Here is a 17374-nt window from a genome sequence, read left to right as displayed (position 1 = left end):
GGTGGCTTCCATGTCTTGGCTGTCGTAAATAGTGCTGCTATGAACATAAGGGTGCATGTGTCTTTTTGAATTAAGAGTTTTCTCTGGGTATATGCCCAAGAGTAGGCTTGCAGGATGCCCTCATTTATAAGTGGGGTCCCCCAGCCAAAGTCAAGTCTGTGAGAAACTCTCCACGGGGAAGCTGGGATTTTGAACTGAGAGAGACACAATAAGAGTGACGGGCAGCTGAGTCCCTTTCAATGTCGATACTCTTAGGTGCTGCACAAATGCTGTGGAAGGACCCCAGTGGGGGCTGGCTCCTGCCTGCTAGCCACAGCCTAGGGTTTTCTTTAACACTTCCAGGAATTCTACAAGATTTCCAAGCATATGTCCAATAATTCCCCAATGTTTTCTTTTGTATTTAATCTCAAGGTGATTGTTTTATTCCCACAGCCAAATGAATTTTAACTGGTATAGCCTCCCCAACAAGACTGTTAGAAATTAGTTGGAGTGATCCAGCCAAACACCTTATCAATCACGTGGACCAAATGGTAGCTAACAGTTTTCGAGTCTATGAGATACTGTATATTGTTTTCAAACTGTATTTTTAAATGTTCTTTCCAATTTAGATTTTTACTAAGCTAAACAAGCTCATCAAACATCTCAATTATCAAGTTTTATCATATACATTTATACACAAAGAACATTGTCTTCGAAGTCACCCACTAGTGTTTCTGCGAGATACATAAATAAAGTGTAGGAGAGGGGAGGGTTTTTCAGACTACATGGAGGGGTAACAGCACATTACACATTAGAGACGATACCGTGATCCTAAGGCAACATAATTTTCAGACTGGAATTTATGGACCTGATCAAAATATGTAAGTTATATACTGAGAAATGAACACTGCAAGTCTGGTGCTGCGAATCCCCATGGGGACAGGAGTGAAATGGGATTTTTCTCCAAAATCTTCTGTGTCATTTAAAGCTCCTGATCTTTCTACCACTGGATTTTATTTATATTTCAGGGAGCTTAATGATGTAATGACTTAGGGATCCAGTATCTGCTTTTCTATATTAAAACTCAATCTTACTTTAGTATTTTTCAGAGCTACAGAAACAGATTTTTGTTTTTATTTAAGGCCAAATAGAAGAAAACAAACTTTTGCAAAGTATGTACTCAAAAAAAAAAAAAAAAAAGTACATGATTACTTTCCATTTCCAGGCTCAGTAATCTCCTATTGAGTTTACTTTCTACTAAATAAATAATAGGAGAATGGAGCTAAAGGACACAGCTTAAAAACTGTTTCAAACCAAACTGGACAAAGTCTTGCGAAAACTTCAAGACCTCCAAGAAATCAGCTTCTGAGCAAACTATCAGACTCACATTTTAAAACACAGTAACTGCTGTACTGACATTTTAGATGTAATTTTACTGTGATTTTTTGTTGTTGTTTCAGAGTAAGCTTCTGTTGTGATAAAACAGTAGGAGCAGAAGGCTTTTCCCAGCGTTTTTCTTTCCTAGAAATACTTACTTGTCTAAGAAAAATAACATTATCACTTTGGGAAAGATAGCTAAAAACATTTTTCATCACAGACTATATTTTTGCAAGAGAAATAAAACCACAACTTCAGTGAGTTTTTATGTTCATCTTTCCTCTTATCCAAAGAGAGAGATGCTTTGGATTGAAGTAATTATACAGAACATGAAGAAGAAGTAAACTATCAGGAGATAAGGCTAGGAAAAGAAACAGTCAAGATAATTCCATTATGCCCCCTGTTAACCTATATGCCTGTTAACATCTTTTCTATTATTATTTTCTTTATCCAATACGGGAGTATAATTTAAAATTAACGCATTCAGTAAATTACATACCCTGGACTCAGCATCGTCTTCTTCTTCATCAGGATTATAAGCTTCTGCACATACTATAAAAATAAAAATGGACATTTTAAAGATTCCTTCACCAAGAAACATGCTACAATAAATATACCTTGAAAAATTAGTGAACAAAAAGAGGGCTGTGGTGTAAAAAACCATTAATTCACCTCATCCAGGGCAAGCAGTCTACCCCCCAAAGCCAGTTTGCTATTGCAATTTATAAGGAATTTACTAAAATATAAAGCTGCACTTTAAGACACTGATAACTGCTTTCTCTTATTCAGAGAAACATAGCTAACCTCTTTCATCTTCATTTCCAAGCTACAGAAATGCATAAGATCAAAAAATTACCTGAAAGAACACACACGAAGTCTAAGTCTGCTTTGAAATGATCAATTTAATCAAGCAGTTATGAGTAACTTTCATAAATTATCATAACTCAATCTTCCAGGAACAAATGCTATTAATATTTTGCATATTCCTTTCCAGTCTTTATTCTGAGCTGAGTTCATACCGCATCCACAATTTTAAAACCTGCTGTTTCATTTAACACTTAAGAATTCTGTATGTCATTAGAAACATTTTGTAAATATTGTTTTAAGGATTGCTAACTAGTTACCATAAGCTATAATTTACCACACCCCTAATGCTAGACACGAAGCTGGCTTCTGTTAAAACAACCTTGCAATAAACATCTTCATGCATAAACATTTGTCTACATTTCAGATTATGCTGTGGAATTATTCCCAAATGTTATTTTGGGGGCTAAAAGGTATGACAACTTTTAAGGCATATTTATCACCATGTTTCCTCCCAATGGGATTATACCCATCCAGTGTCCTATAAGCAGTGTGTAAGGAGACTCCTCTAAATGGTACCGCAGACTTAGATATTAATGCTCAAACTCTCTGCCAATTTAAATGAAAAAAAGATCTAAATTTTTAAGTATTACTGAATTTGAACAATGTTCAAATGATTGTAAGCTGACTGTACTTCCTCTTTTGTCCCTATGTCTGAGGCATTTATTTTTGTATTTGGTTTTCTTTTTGACTTATACCAGTTTCTCAATACCACTTTGTCATATTTCTTATAATCATTTTATCCAGTTTGCTGCTTTTTTTTTGCCACACCATGTGCCTTTCAAGATCGTAGGTACCCGACCAAGGATTGATCCAGGGCCATGGCAGTGAAAGCACGGAGTCCTAACCAGGGGACGACCAGGGAATTCCCTCCAGTTTGCTTTTTAACTATAATTACCAATTTTTTTTTTGTCTTTGTTTTTTTGATCAATTATGCATGCTGTTTGTTTTTAATGTAATGACATCAGGGAAGAAAATTCCCCAATATGATTTAAACCCAATTTTAAACATCACAAAAGTACCACTGCTTTTGAGTTTGGTATTTGTAAATCTTCTTTATTTGCAAATCTACAGATCTGTCACTTCTCTTCTTTCAGTTTGTAAAGGTAGACCTTTTTACATTTACCCTTTAATCCGTGTGGACTTGATTCTGGCATGGATGTAGAAATGAGAGCAGAGGACAGGTGGAAGGCTGACAAATGTCTTTCCAGGGCCTCAGGATGGTCTCCGGAGTACTGTCATCTTTAGCTCAACGACTGTCATTACTATTACAAAACCTGCCAGTAGCTTTCTTTTCTCCAGGCATTGCTCTATACACCTAAGCCAGTGAGTGCTTCTTAACCAGGGCCTATTCTGCCCCGCAGCATGACACTTAGGCAATGTCTGGAGACGTTTTGGTTGTCACAGTTGTGGGAGGTTAAGAGGAAGCTGCTGGGGGAGGCTAGGGATGCTGCTAGACACCCCGCCCCGCACAGTACAGCTCCCTCGCCCCCTCTCCCCAAGAAAGAATGACCTGGTCCAAAATGTCAACAGTGCTGAAGCTGAGAAACCCTGACCTGCTGTACATTTTCCCCTTCAATCTCGCAACAACCCTAAGATAGGTGTCATATCACCACCTGGCAGATGAAAGAACAGGGCACAGTTACGTATCTTGGCCAACATCACACATCGTACATCATCTTGTAGCACCACAGGACTTGACCCTAGGGCTGTCTGGCTGACTCCAAAGGCCTGTTCTTTTCTTTTTTTTAATGTTTTAGAAAGCGGCTTTATTGAGATATAATTCACATGCCATACAATTCACCCATGAAAAGCGTGCATTCAATGCGTTTTGGTATACTACATTATAACTTTTAAAAACTGTGGCAGAATATATATAACACAAAATTTGCCATTTTTAAGTATACAATTCAGTGGCATTAAGTACATGCACAATGTTGTATAACCACCACCACTATTTATATCCAAGACTTTTTCATTACCCTAAGCAAAAACTCTGAAACCATAAGGCAACAACTCCCCATTCCTCCTGTCCCCCACCCCTGGTAACCTCTAATCTTCTTTCAGACTCTATGAATTTGACTATTCTAGGTACCTCACGTAAGTGGAATCATATAATATTTGTCCTTTGTGGCTGGCTTATTTCATTTAGCATGATGGCTTCCAGGTTCATCCATGTTGTAGCAGGCGTTAGAATCTCATTCCTTTTTATGCAAAGGCTTTGTCCTTAACCACTGTCCTGTGCATGACGGCTCTGGTGAATTCACCAGCTCAATGCCTGGACATCAGCGTTCCGCCTCAGAAACCTAACAGAAGGGGACCGTCTTCCCGGGACAGGCTCCCATTAAAGAACCTCACTGACGCATATCACCAGAATGGCAGCTTAGTAACTAACTTCCCGAATCAGTATGGAGTCAGCGTGACCAGCCAGCTCTGTCCCTGCAGGAAGACCACAGGAGAAGCCAAATCACAAGTAAAAGGTTCCTTGGTGAGAAGGAGATGGGAGGAAGAGAGAGTCTGTCAAATAAACTGACTATTGAATGCGTCAGTCTGGGACAGCCCAAGGCATATATACACAGTACACATGGTCCTGCTCCTGTGGCCCAGACTCTTGAACTGTGTTGCTGCAACTTTCCTAAAAGCAGGACAGCATCTACCTCTAAAGCTTGGCTCCGTAACTTTCTGTTTCCATGTTTGACCAACCTCACTGGCAGGACTGACACATAATTTGCAGGGCTCAGTGCAAAATGAAAACATACGCCCGTTTTCAAAAGTTAAGATTTTTAAGAGGGCAAGAGCAGAACACTAAACCAAATTAGAGGCCCTTGTGAGGGTGGGGTCCGTGAAGTCAACCACTGTCATAGGATCTATATGTTCAGTGAGGTGATAGCGTCGATAAGATACTATGTTCTTCGAGGTAACCTGTTATATAGAGCCTTGATCCATTAGTGTTGAGCTTAAGTTTTAATTCACAGACTGAAATCTTAATCCTCGAATTTCTAAGTTTCAAGCCCCTAAATGCTGACTAAAAATCATCACTAGTAAGAATCTATTTTCTTTCTAAATAACTTATCAATTGCCCCAGTATTATTTATTACTTAACACCCTTCTGATCTGTCATACCTACCTTATCACATGTTTATTTCTGGGCTATCCATTTCATTGAACCATTTATTGTGCCAATATTACAAGGTTTAGTTCTTGGCACTGATGTGCAATTGTTTCACTATATTAAAATTCACCTACTGCCACCTCCTACACCCAAATCAAAATACAGCACCTGCAGTTTTGTGCACAGCCATGGTGGCTCACACCTCCTTATCTTCACTGACACAGTCTCCTCCTCTCCAAGCCATCCCTTCTCTCCAGCCCCAACTAAAAAGTCAGATTAAGAGTCACCTGTTGACCTCTCACCTACACAGGGCTAACTCAGGATACCCCACTGCTGTGCTCCCTTTGCACTGTCCCTAGAGTGTGGGCGCAGCTCATTACCATCACCTACCACACTTCACTCTACCAAAGACATTACCACCTGTTGCCCCTTCTGGCTGGAACTGCAGCCCGTCAGGGACTGACTGTGTGCTTTGTTCATTTCTATGTTTCCCTGGCACTGACCTGGCACAGTGCCTGGCTCAATGCATTTTTTTGAATGAATGACTGATTGATGAACAAATAAGCTTGACAGTCCTTGAAGGCAAACGCAATGTCTCTTTTAAACATCTCCCAGTAGTCTACCTGTATTCTACACTCTCAAACAAACACACGTAGAATGAATGAATGAATGAATAAAAAGTTGTTCTTTTTTGTTAAAATATCCTACACCATATGTCCAAAACAATGGGGACAGAGAGGTTGAGTGAAAATGAGGACCTTTTGTCTTGTTCACCAAGGGGCCAAGCACAGAGATTAGGAGTTCAGTAAATATCTATACAAGGAATGAATGGATGAAAGACCATGTCTAGATGGACCCTCAAACCAAAGCCTCCAGATAACCTGAGCTGCCTCGAATGTTTTTCTGAATTGCACCCCCTCCCTCCTGGGCAATCTGAAATTGAGCTGAAGCTATATATTCTATTCTTTGTTTGGCAATTACACAGTAATGAAGAGCAGAGTCTTTTTCTTTATGTGAACCCTACATTGAGTTTTTCCTGTCATGTTGTGCATATATGTATTTCGATAATACATTAGTCATCTAGAATGCTCCAAGAATTTAAGTAGTTTCCCACATTGCAGACAGTGTAATGTGCACTGGTGCAGCCAGACAACTGTAGACAAGGGACAAGGGTTTTTTTCCTCCTGGTGCCAAATACATGTTGTCTTTCCCAACACCATTTCTCCAACTCTCTGACACCAACCGAATGTCCAACAATTCAATTCAATTCTGACACTACCTACCCGCCGTTAGCATCAGATCCCACACGTTAAAGGGCTCAGTCCCACAACAGTGCCCCCACTTCAGACACCAGTCACAATTCCCAAGCTACCCATACTTCTGACCGACCAGCTGTAAACTGGGGGTTCCCACGACACCCTCCTCAGGTTTGATAATTCACTAGAATGACTCACAGAACTCAGGAAGTGCTTTCCTTACTCTTACTGGTTTATTATAAAGGATACAACTCAAGTACAGCCAAATGGATGAGAGGCACAGAGCAAGGTATAGTGGGAGGGGGTCAACGCCCTTTCTGGGTGTGCCACTCTCCCAGCTCTTCGATGTGCTCCCCATTGTGCAAGCTCTCTGCACCCTGTCATTTAGAGGTTTCTATGGAGGTTTTATTACATGGGCACCAAGTGTTAAATCATTGGCCTTTGGTGATTAAACCCATCTCCACTCTCTCTCCCCTTCTCCGAGGTTGGGCTGAAAGCTCCAAGCTTCCAATCAATGTTTGGTCTTTCCGGGACCAGCCCCCATTCTGAAGTTATCCAGGAGCCCCTGAGCCAAGAATCACTGGTTAGCACACCAAAGAAACTCAGGAGATCCCCAGGGTTTTGGAAGCTGTGTGCCAGGCGCTGGGACAAAGACCAAGTTAGCCCTCTTATTATACCGCACAAGGGATTACACCAACTCCCAGGGTTTTTCACCAAGTGCCCACTATACTTTGTCAGGAATGTATAAAAATCAGTACAGTCCAAACAACTGTGACCTGGACAAGTTTACATAACCCTGTGCGCTCTGACAAAGCTAACAAAGAATAAAGGAAGCAGACGGAGCCCCATGAGTCACTGGGCCTCAGCACCTGGCACGGAGCCTTGCACACAGTATACCCTCAATAAATATTTGCTGAAGGAATCAAAAGCAAATGTGGCCTGTACAGAAAGACTCCATGGTTTAGAGGCCTAAAACCTAGGGAAAAATGGACTTCTACAAAATATATGAAATTTACTTTCCCAATGTTCTCAATACACTAAGATTCCAGCACACTTATTTAAATGATAAGCAGATTAAAATAAAGCTATTATAAAAGCACAGGTGTATTAGACAACAGAGTTCTGATTCAATATGGTTAAACTTAGCTTATTGAAGTGGAAATGTCCTCCTACAAAGGGAAATAAATGTACCTTTTACAAATACTAGTTTAAGGCATGCATTTTCCAACAAGAAGATTAGCTGGAGGAAGGGGCAAAAAAAACAACAACCCTTTTTTTTCAATGTAAAACACAGATATACATGCAATTCTTAACCAGATACATAGTATATCTGTTGTATTAAAGTCTCATGGGGGGTGTGGCAGTTAGGGAGAAAAAGTCTAAGAAGACTTGGGGTAGATGCAACGATACAAATAAGATTGCGCAACACGGGTATACAGGTCTACTAGTTATAAGTAAGTAAAGGGAAGAGGCACAATGACAAGCCATAAACTTTCCCCCTCCCCGCTTCACTCACATTTTTGCCCAGGTAACTTGGTACCTATCCGCTGTGACATATCAGTGATCACCTTAGAGTGTAATTCACAAAGCAAAAGCATTTGGACAATATGTCAAAATACAGAAGTTCACATTTAGATCCCAAATCACATTCAAGCGAAAGGACCCACAGGAAATCTGATTTATTCATGCAAAAAAATAGTTTTTGAAATGTGGGAGGTGATGCAAAAAAGAACGATGCAAAGTACCTATATTATCACTCTGTATTATACTATGTGAGTTGTTACATCTATGTATTTTATATCACTTTATTTTTTTAATTTTTATTGAAATATAGTTGATTTATAACATGGTGTTAGTTTCAGGTATACAGCAAAGTGATTCAGTTATACATACATGTGTCTTTTTTTAGATTCTTTTCCATTATAGTTATTATAAGATATTGAGTATAGTTCCCTGTGCTATACAGTAGGTACTTGTTGAAAAATATTATATAGAACTATGTACCACATATAAACCATTTGTTCTCTAGGCGATCACAGACTAGAAAACAAGAAAATAGAAATAGAATAACCACAATAACATTAGTGCCACGATGGAGGTGTGTACAAAGTATGTAGGAGCACAGAAGAGAAAGGGGTGACCTGCTGCTCAGAGAACAAGGCTTTGCAGAAAAACAGACTCCCTAAATAGTTAATGAAGAATGGGAAGAAGTTTCCTGAGAAAAGAGGAGATCATTTTGTTCACTGCTGTATTTCTAGCACTAGGAAGAGTGAATGGGACACAGTAAATGTTAACAAAAATGGCTGAAGAAATGAAGTTATTTTAATATCTCTTCATTGCCCCTTAGACCTATGGAAACTGCATCTGTCAGGGTACACTGGCTTATGCTACAGTAACAAGCATCCCCAAATCGTCGTGAAAACAACAGAAGTTTACATCTTGCCTACACTATATGTCCATCTCAGGACAGTGGATACTCTGCCCCATGTGTTCTTTACAGAGGGATGCAGGCTGACAGAGCTGCCACCATTTAGAATGTCACCAGTCCCCAAGACAGTGGCAAATTACTCACTGGCTCCTGATGGGGCTCAAGACACAGCACCCCAAAACATGGTACCCCAAAACATGGCACACTGGCATACTATCTTAGGCTGAGGGAGTTTGAGAAAATGTCAGAAGCAGGGAGGTCACTCTGACCTTCATCCCCTTCCCCTGCCTTTCTTCCCTGAAAGTAGGAGATAAACCTCCCATATGAAAGATACCTTCTCCCTGTACCAGGAGAACGGGAGACGTTCTTATCACCAGGTCAGAGAACGCTGCATAAACAAACCTTGTTACTCCTTCACCATTTAATTACCCACAGCCCAAATCCTTTGTCTTGTCAATTATTCACAAATTTACAGTTTTTTTGTCTAAAAGGTGTAAAAGCCTCCTGCTCTGGTCACTTCTTTGGGTCTTCATTTTCTCGGGAAGGCTCCCGTATATATGTAAAACTTCAATAAAATGTGTATGCTTTTCTTCTCTTAATCTTGTCAGTTTAATTCTTAAGCCCAGCCAGAGACCCAAAGAGGGTACTGGAGAAGTTTTCCTCCCCTCTGCTCCCAAAGCTTCAGCGTGGAAGTGATGCATGTCACCTCTGCCAATAAGGAATGTACATCACATTTCATAGGACAAGTGACATGATCTTTCCTAATGTCACGGAGACATGGAAGTGTGATCTTACCATGTGCCCAGAGGAGAGAACACCGTCTGATGGCCCTAAACCCAAGGATTCCTCTCCCTCCTTCTCTCTCTATTAGGGGCTTAGAAGGGGAGGAAGAGACAGAGTATTGAAATCAACCTTACAGTTTACTTACAAACAGTGAAAAAAAACTTAACTTAAAAATCTACAGGGTAAGGGTGGCGCAGTGGTTAAGAACCCACTTGCCAATGCAGGGGACATGGGTTCAAGCCCTGGTTCGGGAAGATCCCACATGCCGCAGAGCAACTAAACCCCTGTGCCACAACTACTGAGCCTGTGCTCTAGAGCCCATGATCCACAACTACTGAGCCTGCGCTCTATAGAGCCTGCGAGCCACAACTACTGAGCCTGTGCCCTAGAGCCTGCGAGCCACAACTACTGGAGCCTGCGCGCCTAGAGCCCGTGCTCCGCAACAAGAGAGGCCACTGCAACGAGAAGCCCGTGCACCGCAACGAAGAGTAGCACCCACTCGCCGCAACTAGAGAAAGCCTGTGCACAGCAACAAAGACCCAACTCAGCCATAAATAAATAGATAAATAAATAAATCTACAGAGTGAGCCTCATAAACTCTGAGCAGAATCATTACCATTTCCTTAAAACTGCCATTCAAATATTAATTTACTATTCAGTTATTCAATATATAACTTAACATTTTACTATCTCCTGCATCAAAACATTAAAAGTCATTATAGGGGCTTCCTTGGTGGCACAGTGGTTAAGAACCCGCCTGCCAACACAGGGGACACAGGTTCTATCCCTGGTCTGGGAAGATCCCACATGCCGCAGAGCAACTAAGCCAGTGAGCCACAACTACTGAGCCTGTGCTCTAGAGCCCACGAGCCACAACTACTGAAGCCCACGCGCCTAGAGCCCATGCTCTGCAACAAGAGAAGCTACCTCAATGAGAAGCCTGAGTACCCCAACGAAGAGTAGCCCCCACTTGCTGCAACTAGAGGAAGCCCAGGTGCAGCAATGAAGACCCAATGCAGCCAAAAATAAAATAAATTTTTAAAAACTCATTATAATCTACTATGTTACTGCCTATATTTCAGCTATAATACAAAAAGAGCAATATAAACACATCCTGAACTTATCTTGCAGGAATGTTAGCAGGCTTCATTAAATAGTACTTAAGCGAATATTTAATTCCCAAATCAGTTATGTTCATGTCAGAAAAATTTTAAAGATTTTAGCAAAGCTACTTAACTGTATAATCCTGTCTTGGTGAAATGAAAGAAATACAGCTTCCACTTAATCTAGCTGGTTTTACCTCTCCCCAAGGTTATCAATGGGGCTTTAAGAATCAGCCCCTCAAAACCATCTTCTGGTTCTCTATAAAAAAATTTTTTTATTTTATATTGGAATACAGTTGATTTACAATGTTGTGTTAGTTTCAGGTGTACAGCAAAGTGATTTAGTTATATTTATCAAGAACCATTCATACCTCACAAGTAAACCACCATGTTCAGGACACTACTGGATCAGTGTCACTAAGATACATAAATGAGCAGCAACAGAGAGCTTCAAACAAATGAGAATTTGCCCATCACTTGCTATTTTCCTATTATTAAAGCTACAGAAACCAAAACATTCTTTAATCTGTTTTTTAAAAAACATGTAGGAAGCAACCTAAATGTCCATCGATAGACAAATGGATAAAGAAGATATGGTATATATATAAATATATATACATACATTTATATATACACAGTGAAGTATTACACAGCCATAAAAAAATGGAATCTTGCCATTTGTGACAACATGGAAGGATCTAGACAGTATTATGCTAAGTGAGACAAGCCATACAAATAAAGACAAATACTGCATGATTTGACTTACATGCAGAATCTAAGAAGCAAAACAACCAAACCAAGACAAAACAAAAACAGACTAATAGACACAGAGAACAAAACAAGTCGTTGCCAGAAGGGAGGTGTTAGGGCGGATGAAATAAGTGAAGGGGATTAAGAGGTACAAACCTCCAGTTATATAAGTCACAGGGATGTAATACACAGCATAAGGAATATGGTCAATAGTATTGCAAGAACTCTGTATGCGGACAGGTATTACTAGACTTATCCTGGTGATCATTTCATAATGTATATAAACATCAAATCATTATGTAGTAAACCTGACACTAACATAATATTGTATATAAACTGTATTTTTTTAAGTGTAAATTTTTCTTCAAAAATGCCTCCCAAGGAAAATCAAAGGACTAACTATGTCACAACCCATATACACATGGCAAGTAAATTTTTACTCTAGACTTGGGTTCCAAATCAATGAAAAACTTTAGTTATGAAGTACGTGGACTCAATCATTGAATCTATCCCCAATCCATTTTCTTTCCACCACATGTTCAACCCGTATACATTCAGTCTATAAAATATCCATCACCTCTTTTTTTTTTTTTTTTTGTGGTACGCGGGCCTCTCACTGCTGCGGCCTCTCCCGCTGCGGAGCACAGGCTCCGGACGCGCAGGCTCAGCGGCCATGGCTCACGGGCCCAGCTGCTCCACGGCATGTGGGATCCTCCCGGACCGGGGCACGAACCCTTGTCCCCTGCATCAGCAGGCGGACTCTCAACCACTGCGCCACCAGGGAAGCCCCATCACCTCTTTTAATAATTAACTCGTTTATAAGGAGTATGGCACAATTAAGAGGACAAAGAATTCAACAGGTTTATAAAAAGAAGCATGTCAATCAACATGAAGTGTTTCTGTGAGGAGGAATCCAGAATAGGATAGGCTCAAATACTCTACAGAATACCACTGTTCATAGGCTATGAGTAGCGTGTGGGATTCAGAGAATGGAGGAAACACCATATGTGCCCTCACTCCCTCTCACATGGAACAATGGTCCCCCTGTAGCTACTGACATTCCTTCCATCAGTAAGGATTTAAGAAAATTAACAATGTGAAGATCCAAGAAAGGTCAAGTGCATGTAATCAAAGGACCCAATTTCTGGGTATTTTCCAGATCTTATATCCCAAACAAATGTTCTTTAAGTAAAAGTATAAAAACTTACAAATGACCAAGAGTAAGACAAATAGATACAATAAAAGAGACTTAAGAATAATTCTGAGAACATATTTTGATAACCATTAATACTTCAAAGCCCTTGTATGTGCTTGCTACTAGTCACTACAATTCCTCAAAGATATTCTCCAGAACTATTAAGTAGCAGACAGCAAGTGGATCTGTTTGTACTAGAGGACAGTGGTATAACAGAAATTATATTTATGCTTTGCTGAAAAACTTCTGAGAATTATATTTGATGCATAGTGTGGGTTTTCAGAAATTAATAGCCAAGGAGAAATCAAAAAAGATTTCTAATTCTTTGATTAAAAGGCCAGCAAACAGTTTCCTAAGAGTTTGTGCAAATGCTCTATTGTTCAGATAATGTGATCACCTCTTGGCATTGGTCTGAGACCTTGAATCACATTAAAGTAATATGAATACAAGTTCTAGCTGATAATGAATGATATATTTATCAAAATAGAATTTTGTCCTTCAGACACAGCAGAGCTACTTAAAGCTTGAAAATAATTTTGTTTACTGAGAGGATTACAGGAACAGAAAAACTACAGATTCTTCTAATTTATTAATAAACTTTCAGAACCAGTATCATTTGTCAAGATGATTCTTGGATGTGATATTTGGATTTAAATATAGCCAGAGTTACAGGAAAATAGTTTAGTCAATTCCCAGCTTCCAGATTTAGGAATAAAACTAAATGTAAGCATTACAGGAATATCTTTCAGTTAAGTCTCTCTATGTGATTATCAGAAGTCTAATAAGAATTTTGATGCTATTTTAGAAAAATATGATCTAACCGTAACAAGACAATGCATACTAACATCCAAACACTTATAATATATAATATATATATACAAGTAAAAGCAAGTCAGTCTAGCTTATTCATTATTTAAAGTCAAAAGAAATTAATCCTAATAAACAGCTTAGTAGGATTTTCTTCTCTGAGCAAAGAAAAAATCCATTTCTAATTTTTAAAGGAAAACTTCAAAAAAAAAGTCAAGATTTGTGAGGCAATGAATGATAATGAATTTAAAAGAATTTTTACTTTAAAAAATGATATAAAGATAAGATAGGAGATACAGAAACAAAATAGCAATTAAGCATTTAAAATCTAATAAATTAGCAAAATGACATGATTTTACCCAAATTTCATTTTGGAGAGGGTGCACAGCTTAGAGTGAACTTTTTCATATGCTGCTGTGAAACTCTAAGCAGAGGGTGGGGTGGAGATGGAGGGGTCAGTCTGAAAATAGTTATTAAAAGCCTTGAAAATGTTCGTGCTCAATTCAGCAAGTGCTCTGCAAGTAATCTAATCTGAAGACATCCTGACAGCTGAAAACAGAAGAAATGTAAATTCCCAACAATAAACAAATGAATTATGATAGATATCCATACATACTACTGATATACTCTACATCCATTTAAAGACTGTATTTTACAAAAATATCTAATAACACAGGAAGATGTTCACCAAATCTGAATTAGGTCTTTCTTTTTGTTTGTTTGTTTGTTTAAAAAAACAGTTTTCAAGACAGATAAATGACCTGAGCCCACAGACAGTATGCATGAAGTCTGCAGAGGAGATACCAGAGTGCATATGGTGGTTTTTTTCTTCAAGGTGTGATTGTGATGATTCTAATTTTCCTATTTGTGCCTTCCTAGGTTTTCCTCTTTTTCAATGTGCTGTGTTTATAATCAGAAGGTTTTTTTTTTTCCAAAAAGAGATGATTGTAAAACTCTTTGAAACATTCATATCTCAAACATAAAAGGGCTTCTTAAAAACATAATAAATGTTACCTTGCTAAAAATTTTTCTTTTAAATGCATCTAATCCTTTTTCAAAATTACTTTTATAATTTAATACTTCCTAAAAACATATAGCTTCTTCAATTGGCAGAATCAAGGTACAAAAACTTATTAGAAAGTAGTTAGGAAAAAAAATCTCATTAAGGATATTATTGTAAAACTGAACTCTTTCTAATAGAACTTTTCACATAAAATAAAAATACTGACTTGATGTCTACCTTAATCTTCTAATAATATGGCTTCCTCTACATCTTGAATACTAGAAAACCATCTTCAGGTGTTCAGAACAGCGGAGTGAGGAGTATGGCAACTCCTCACCCCAAAAGCAGTGATAAAACAAAATACAATTTTCGCAAAAAAAGTAAAACAAAAACATTTCAGGACTCTGGAAATCAACTGAAGGCATACAAATTGAAAAGCATTTATTCATGAAAAACTACTGAACCTCAAGTTAGAACAGCGGGACTGTAAAAACACTCCTGCGCTCTTCCTTTACTCCCAGCTACTACCACATTCACAACACTTCTGACACCACATGTGAGAGAGAGCTGATTCCCACACTGACCAATCCTTCTTCAATAGCCGATGTCCACAATTCCATTCAGTTCTGACACTATCTACCTGGAGTTAGCATCAGATCCCACAAGTCAAGGGTTTAGTTCCACAAGACCCCCCCAACTTGAGATGCCAATCACAAGTAGTAGGTCCCCAGGTTACCCACAACTTATGTCCAACGTGGCTATATATTTTAGGTCTCCAAGGCCCCCTCCTTGGATTTGATCATTTGCAAGAACAGCTCACAAAACTCAGGGGAACATGGTTACCAGTTTATTATATAATAAAGGATATGATAAAGGGTACAGATGAACAGTCAGATGAAGAGATACATAGGACACGGGCTGGAAGGGCCCCGAGTGCAGGAGCTTCTGTCCCCGTGGAGTTGGGGTGCATCACCCTCCCAGCATGTAGATGTGCTCACTGAACCCTGTACTTTGGGGATTCTTATGGAGGCTTCCTCACATAGCCTGATCATCATCACATGATTGACGACGATTAATGCAATCTCCAGCCCCTCTCCCTTTCCCAGAGAATGGCAGGTAGGGCTGAAAGTCCCAAGCTTCTAATCACGGCTTGGTCTTCCTGGTGACCAGCCCCCATCCTGAAGCTATCCCCAAGCCCACCAGAAGTCTCCTCATTAGAACAAAGTCATTCCTATCACCCAGGAAATTTCAAAGGATTTGGGAGCTCTGTGTTAGGAACAAGGATCAAAGACCAAACATTAGGACAAAAGAGGCTTCTACCGCTCTTAGAAAATCACAAGGGTTTTAGGAGCCCTGTACCAGGAACTGCGGACAGAGACTAGCATACGTTTTTTCCATTATTTCACAGGGAGTCTATGGCATTGCTGCTTAGGACTGCTACCCCAAATGTCCCAGCCCCAGGATGGTCAGCAGCGTAGTTTCACCAGCTTTGCCGCTGGAGAAGGCTAACTTAAGAGTAAAGTGCAAAAAACTCCACGCCCAGCAACACAGCTGGCAATGGTGATCACGGTGGCAGACAAACAGCAAGGCTATCAGGTTACGTAGCTGGAGGTTGTGGTCCTGGCTGCAGCAAATATCACACTAACAGACTAACCAGAAATTTTTAAAAATGAGACAACCACAGAAGAGCTTCAAAAGCTCTCCAAGCAACCAGGGCCCAATGGAAGGCTGTGTGGGCACACAGGAGAAACCAGACAGGGCCCAAGCTATCCAAATATCCCCGGCTGTACATGAGACTGTAGCACATGCATGGAACACAGAGATGGCAGTCAGATGTTAGGATACACTTTAAAACTACCTGAAACAATTCAAGAGAAAAAACCCCAAACAATCCAATTAAAATATGGGCATAGGATCCGAAGAGACATTTTTCCAAAGAAGGCATACAAATGGCCAACAGGTACATGAAAAGATGCTCAACATCACTAAGCACCAGGGAAATGCAAATCAAAACCACAATGAGATGTCACTTCACATCTGTCTGAATGGCTATTAATTATCAAAAGGACAAGAAATAACAAGCTATGGTGAGAATGTGGAGAAAAGGGAATCGTTCTGCATTATTAAATTGGTGCAGGCACTACGGAAAACAGTATGGAAGTTTCTCAAAAAATTAAAAATAGAACTACCATACAATCCAGCAATTCCACTTCTGGGTATTTATCTGAAGAAAACAAAATCACTGTCTTGATTATTTACAATAGCCAAGACGTGGCAGCAACCTAAATGTCCATCCACGGGTGAATATGCATAAAGCAAATGTGGTATTTACATACAATGGAATACTATTCAGCATCAAAGAAGGAAAACTTGCCATTTGCAACAACATGGATGGACCTTGAGACCATTATGCTAAGTGAAATAAGGCAAAGAAAGACAAATGCTGTATGATCTCACATGTAGAGAATCTTTAAACAAACAAACAAAATAATCCAACTCACAGACAAAGAGAACAGATTGATGGTTGTCAGAGGGGAAAAAAATGCTACCTGAAATTTGAACATGCTCCCCAACTCACACAGAGATCCTTCAGCTAAAGGCATTTGACTATAACTTCTAACCAATCATGGACTGACCACTAAGCCATGCAGACACAGAGGCTAACCCTGGAGAGCCAGGGTTAAAATTTTTTTAATTAAAAAATTTAAGGGACTTCC

At 39.5% G+C, this 17374-nt stretch overlaps 1 protein-coding gene across 1 annotated transcript in view; it reads right to left on the bottom strand.

The window, feature by feature from the left end:
* The window catches only part of PRKAR2B (protein kinase cAMP-dependent type II regulatory subunit beta), a 113174-nt gene that overhangs the window by 39766 nt on the left and 56034 nt on the right, over window positions 1-17374 (bottom strand). Inside the window, exon 3 of the mRNA XM_030834398.2 lies at window positions 1856-1908. Coding sequence (XP_030690258.1) covers window positions 1856-1908 — 53 coding nt within the window. The remainder of the gene's footprint in view (window positions 1-1855; window positions 1909-17374) is intronic.

This window comes from Globicephala melas, chromosome 9, assembly GCF_963455315.2.
Source record: "Globicephala melas chromosome 9, mGloMel1.2, whole genome shotgun sequence".
Lineage (NCBI taxonomy): Eukaryota > Metazoa > Chordata > Mammalia > Artiodactyla > Delphinidae > Globicephala > Globicephala melas.
The sequence above is the reverse complement of the archived record's forward strand: the minus strand, read 5'-3'. Positions and strand labels throughout refer to the sequence as shown.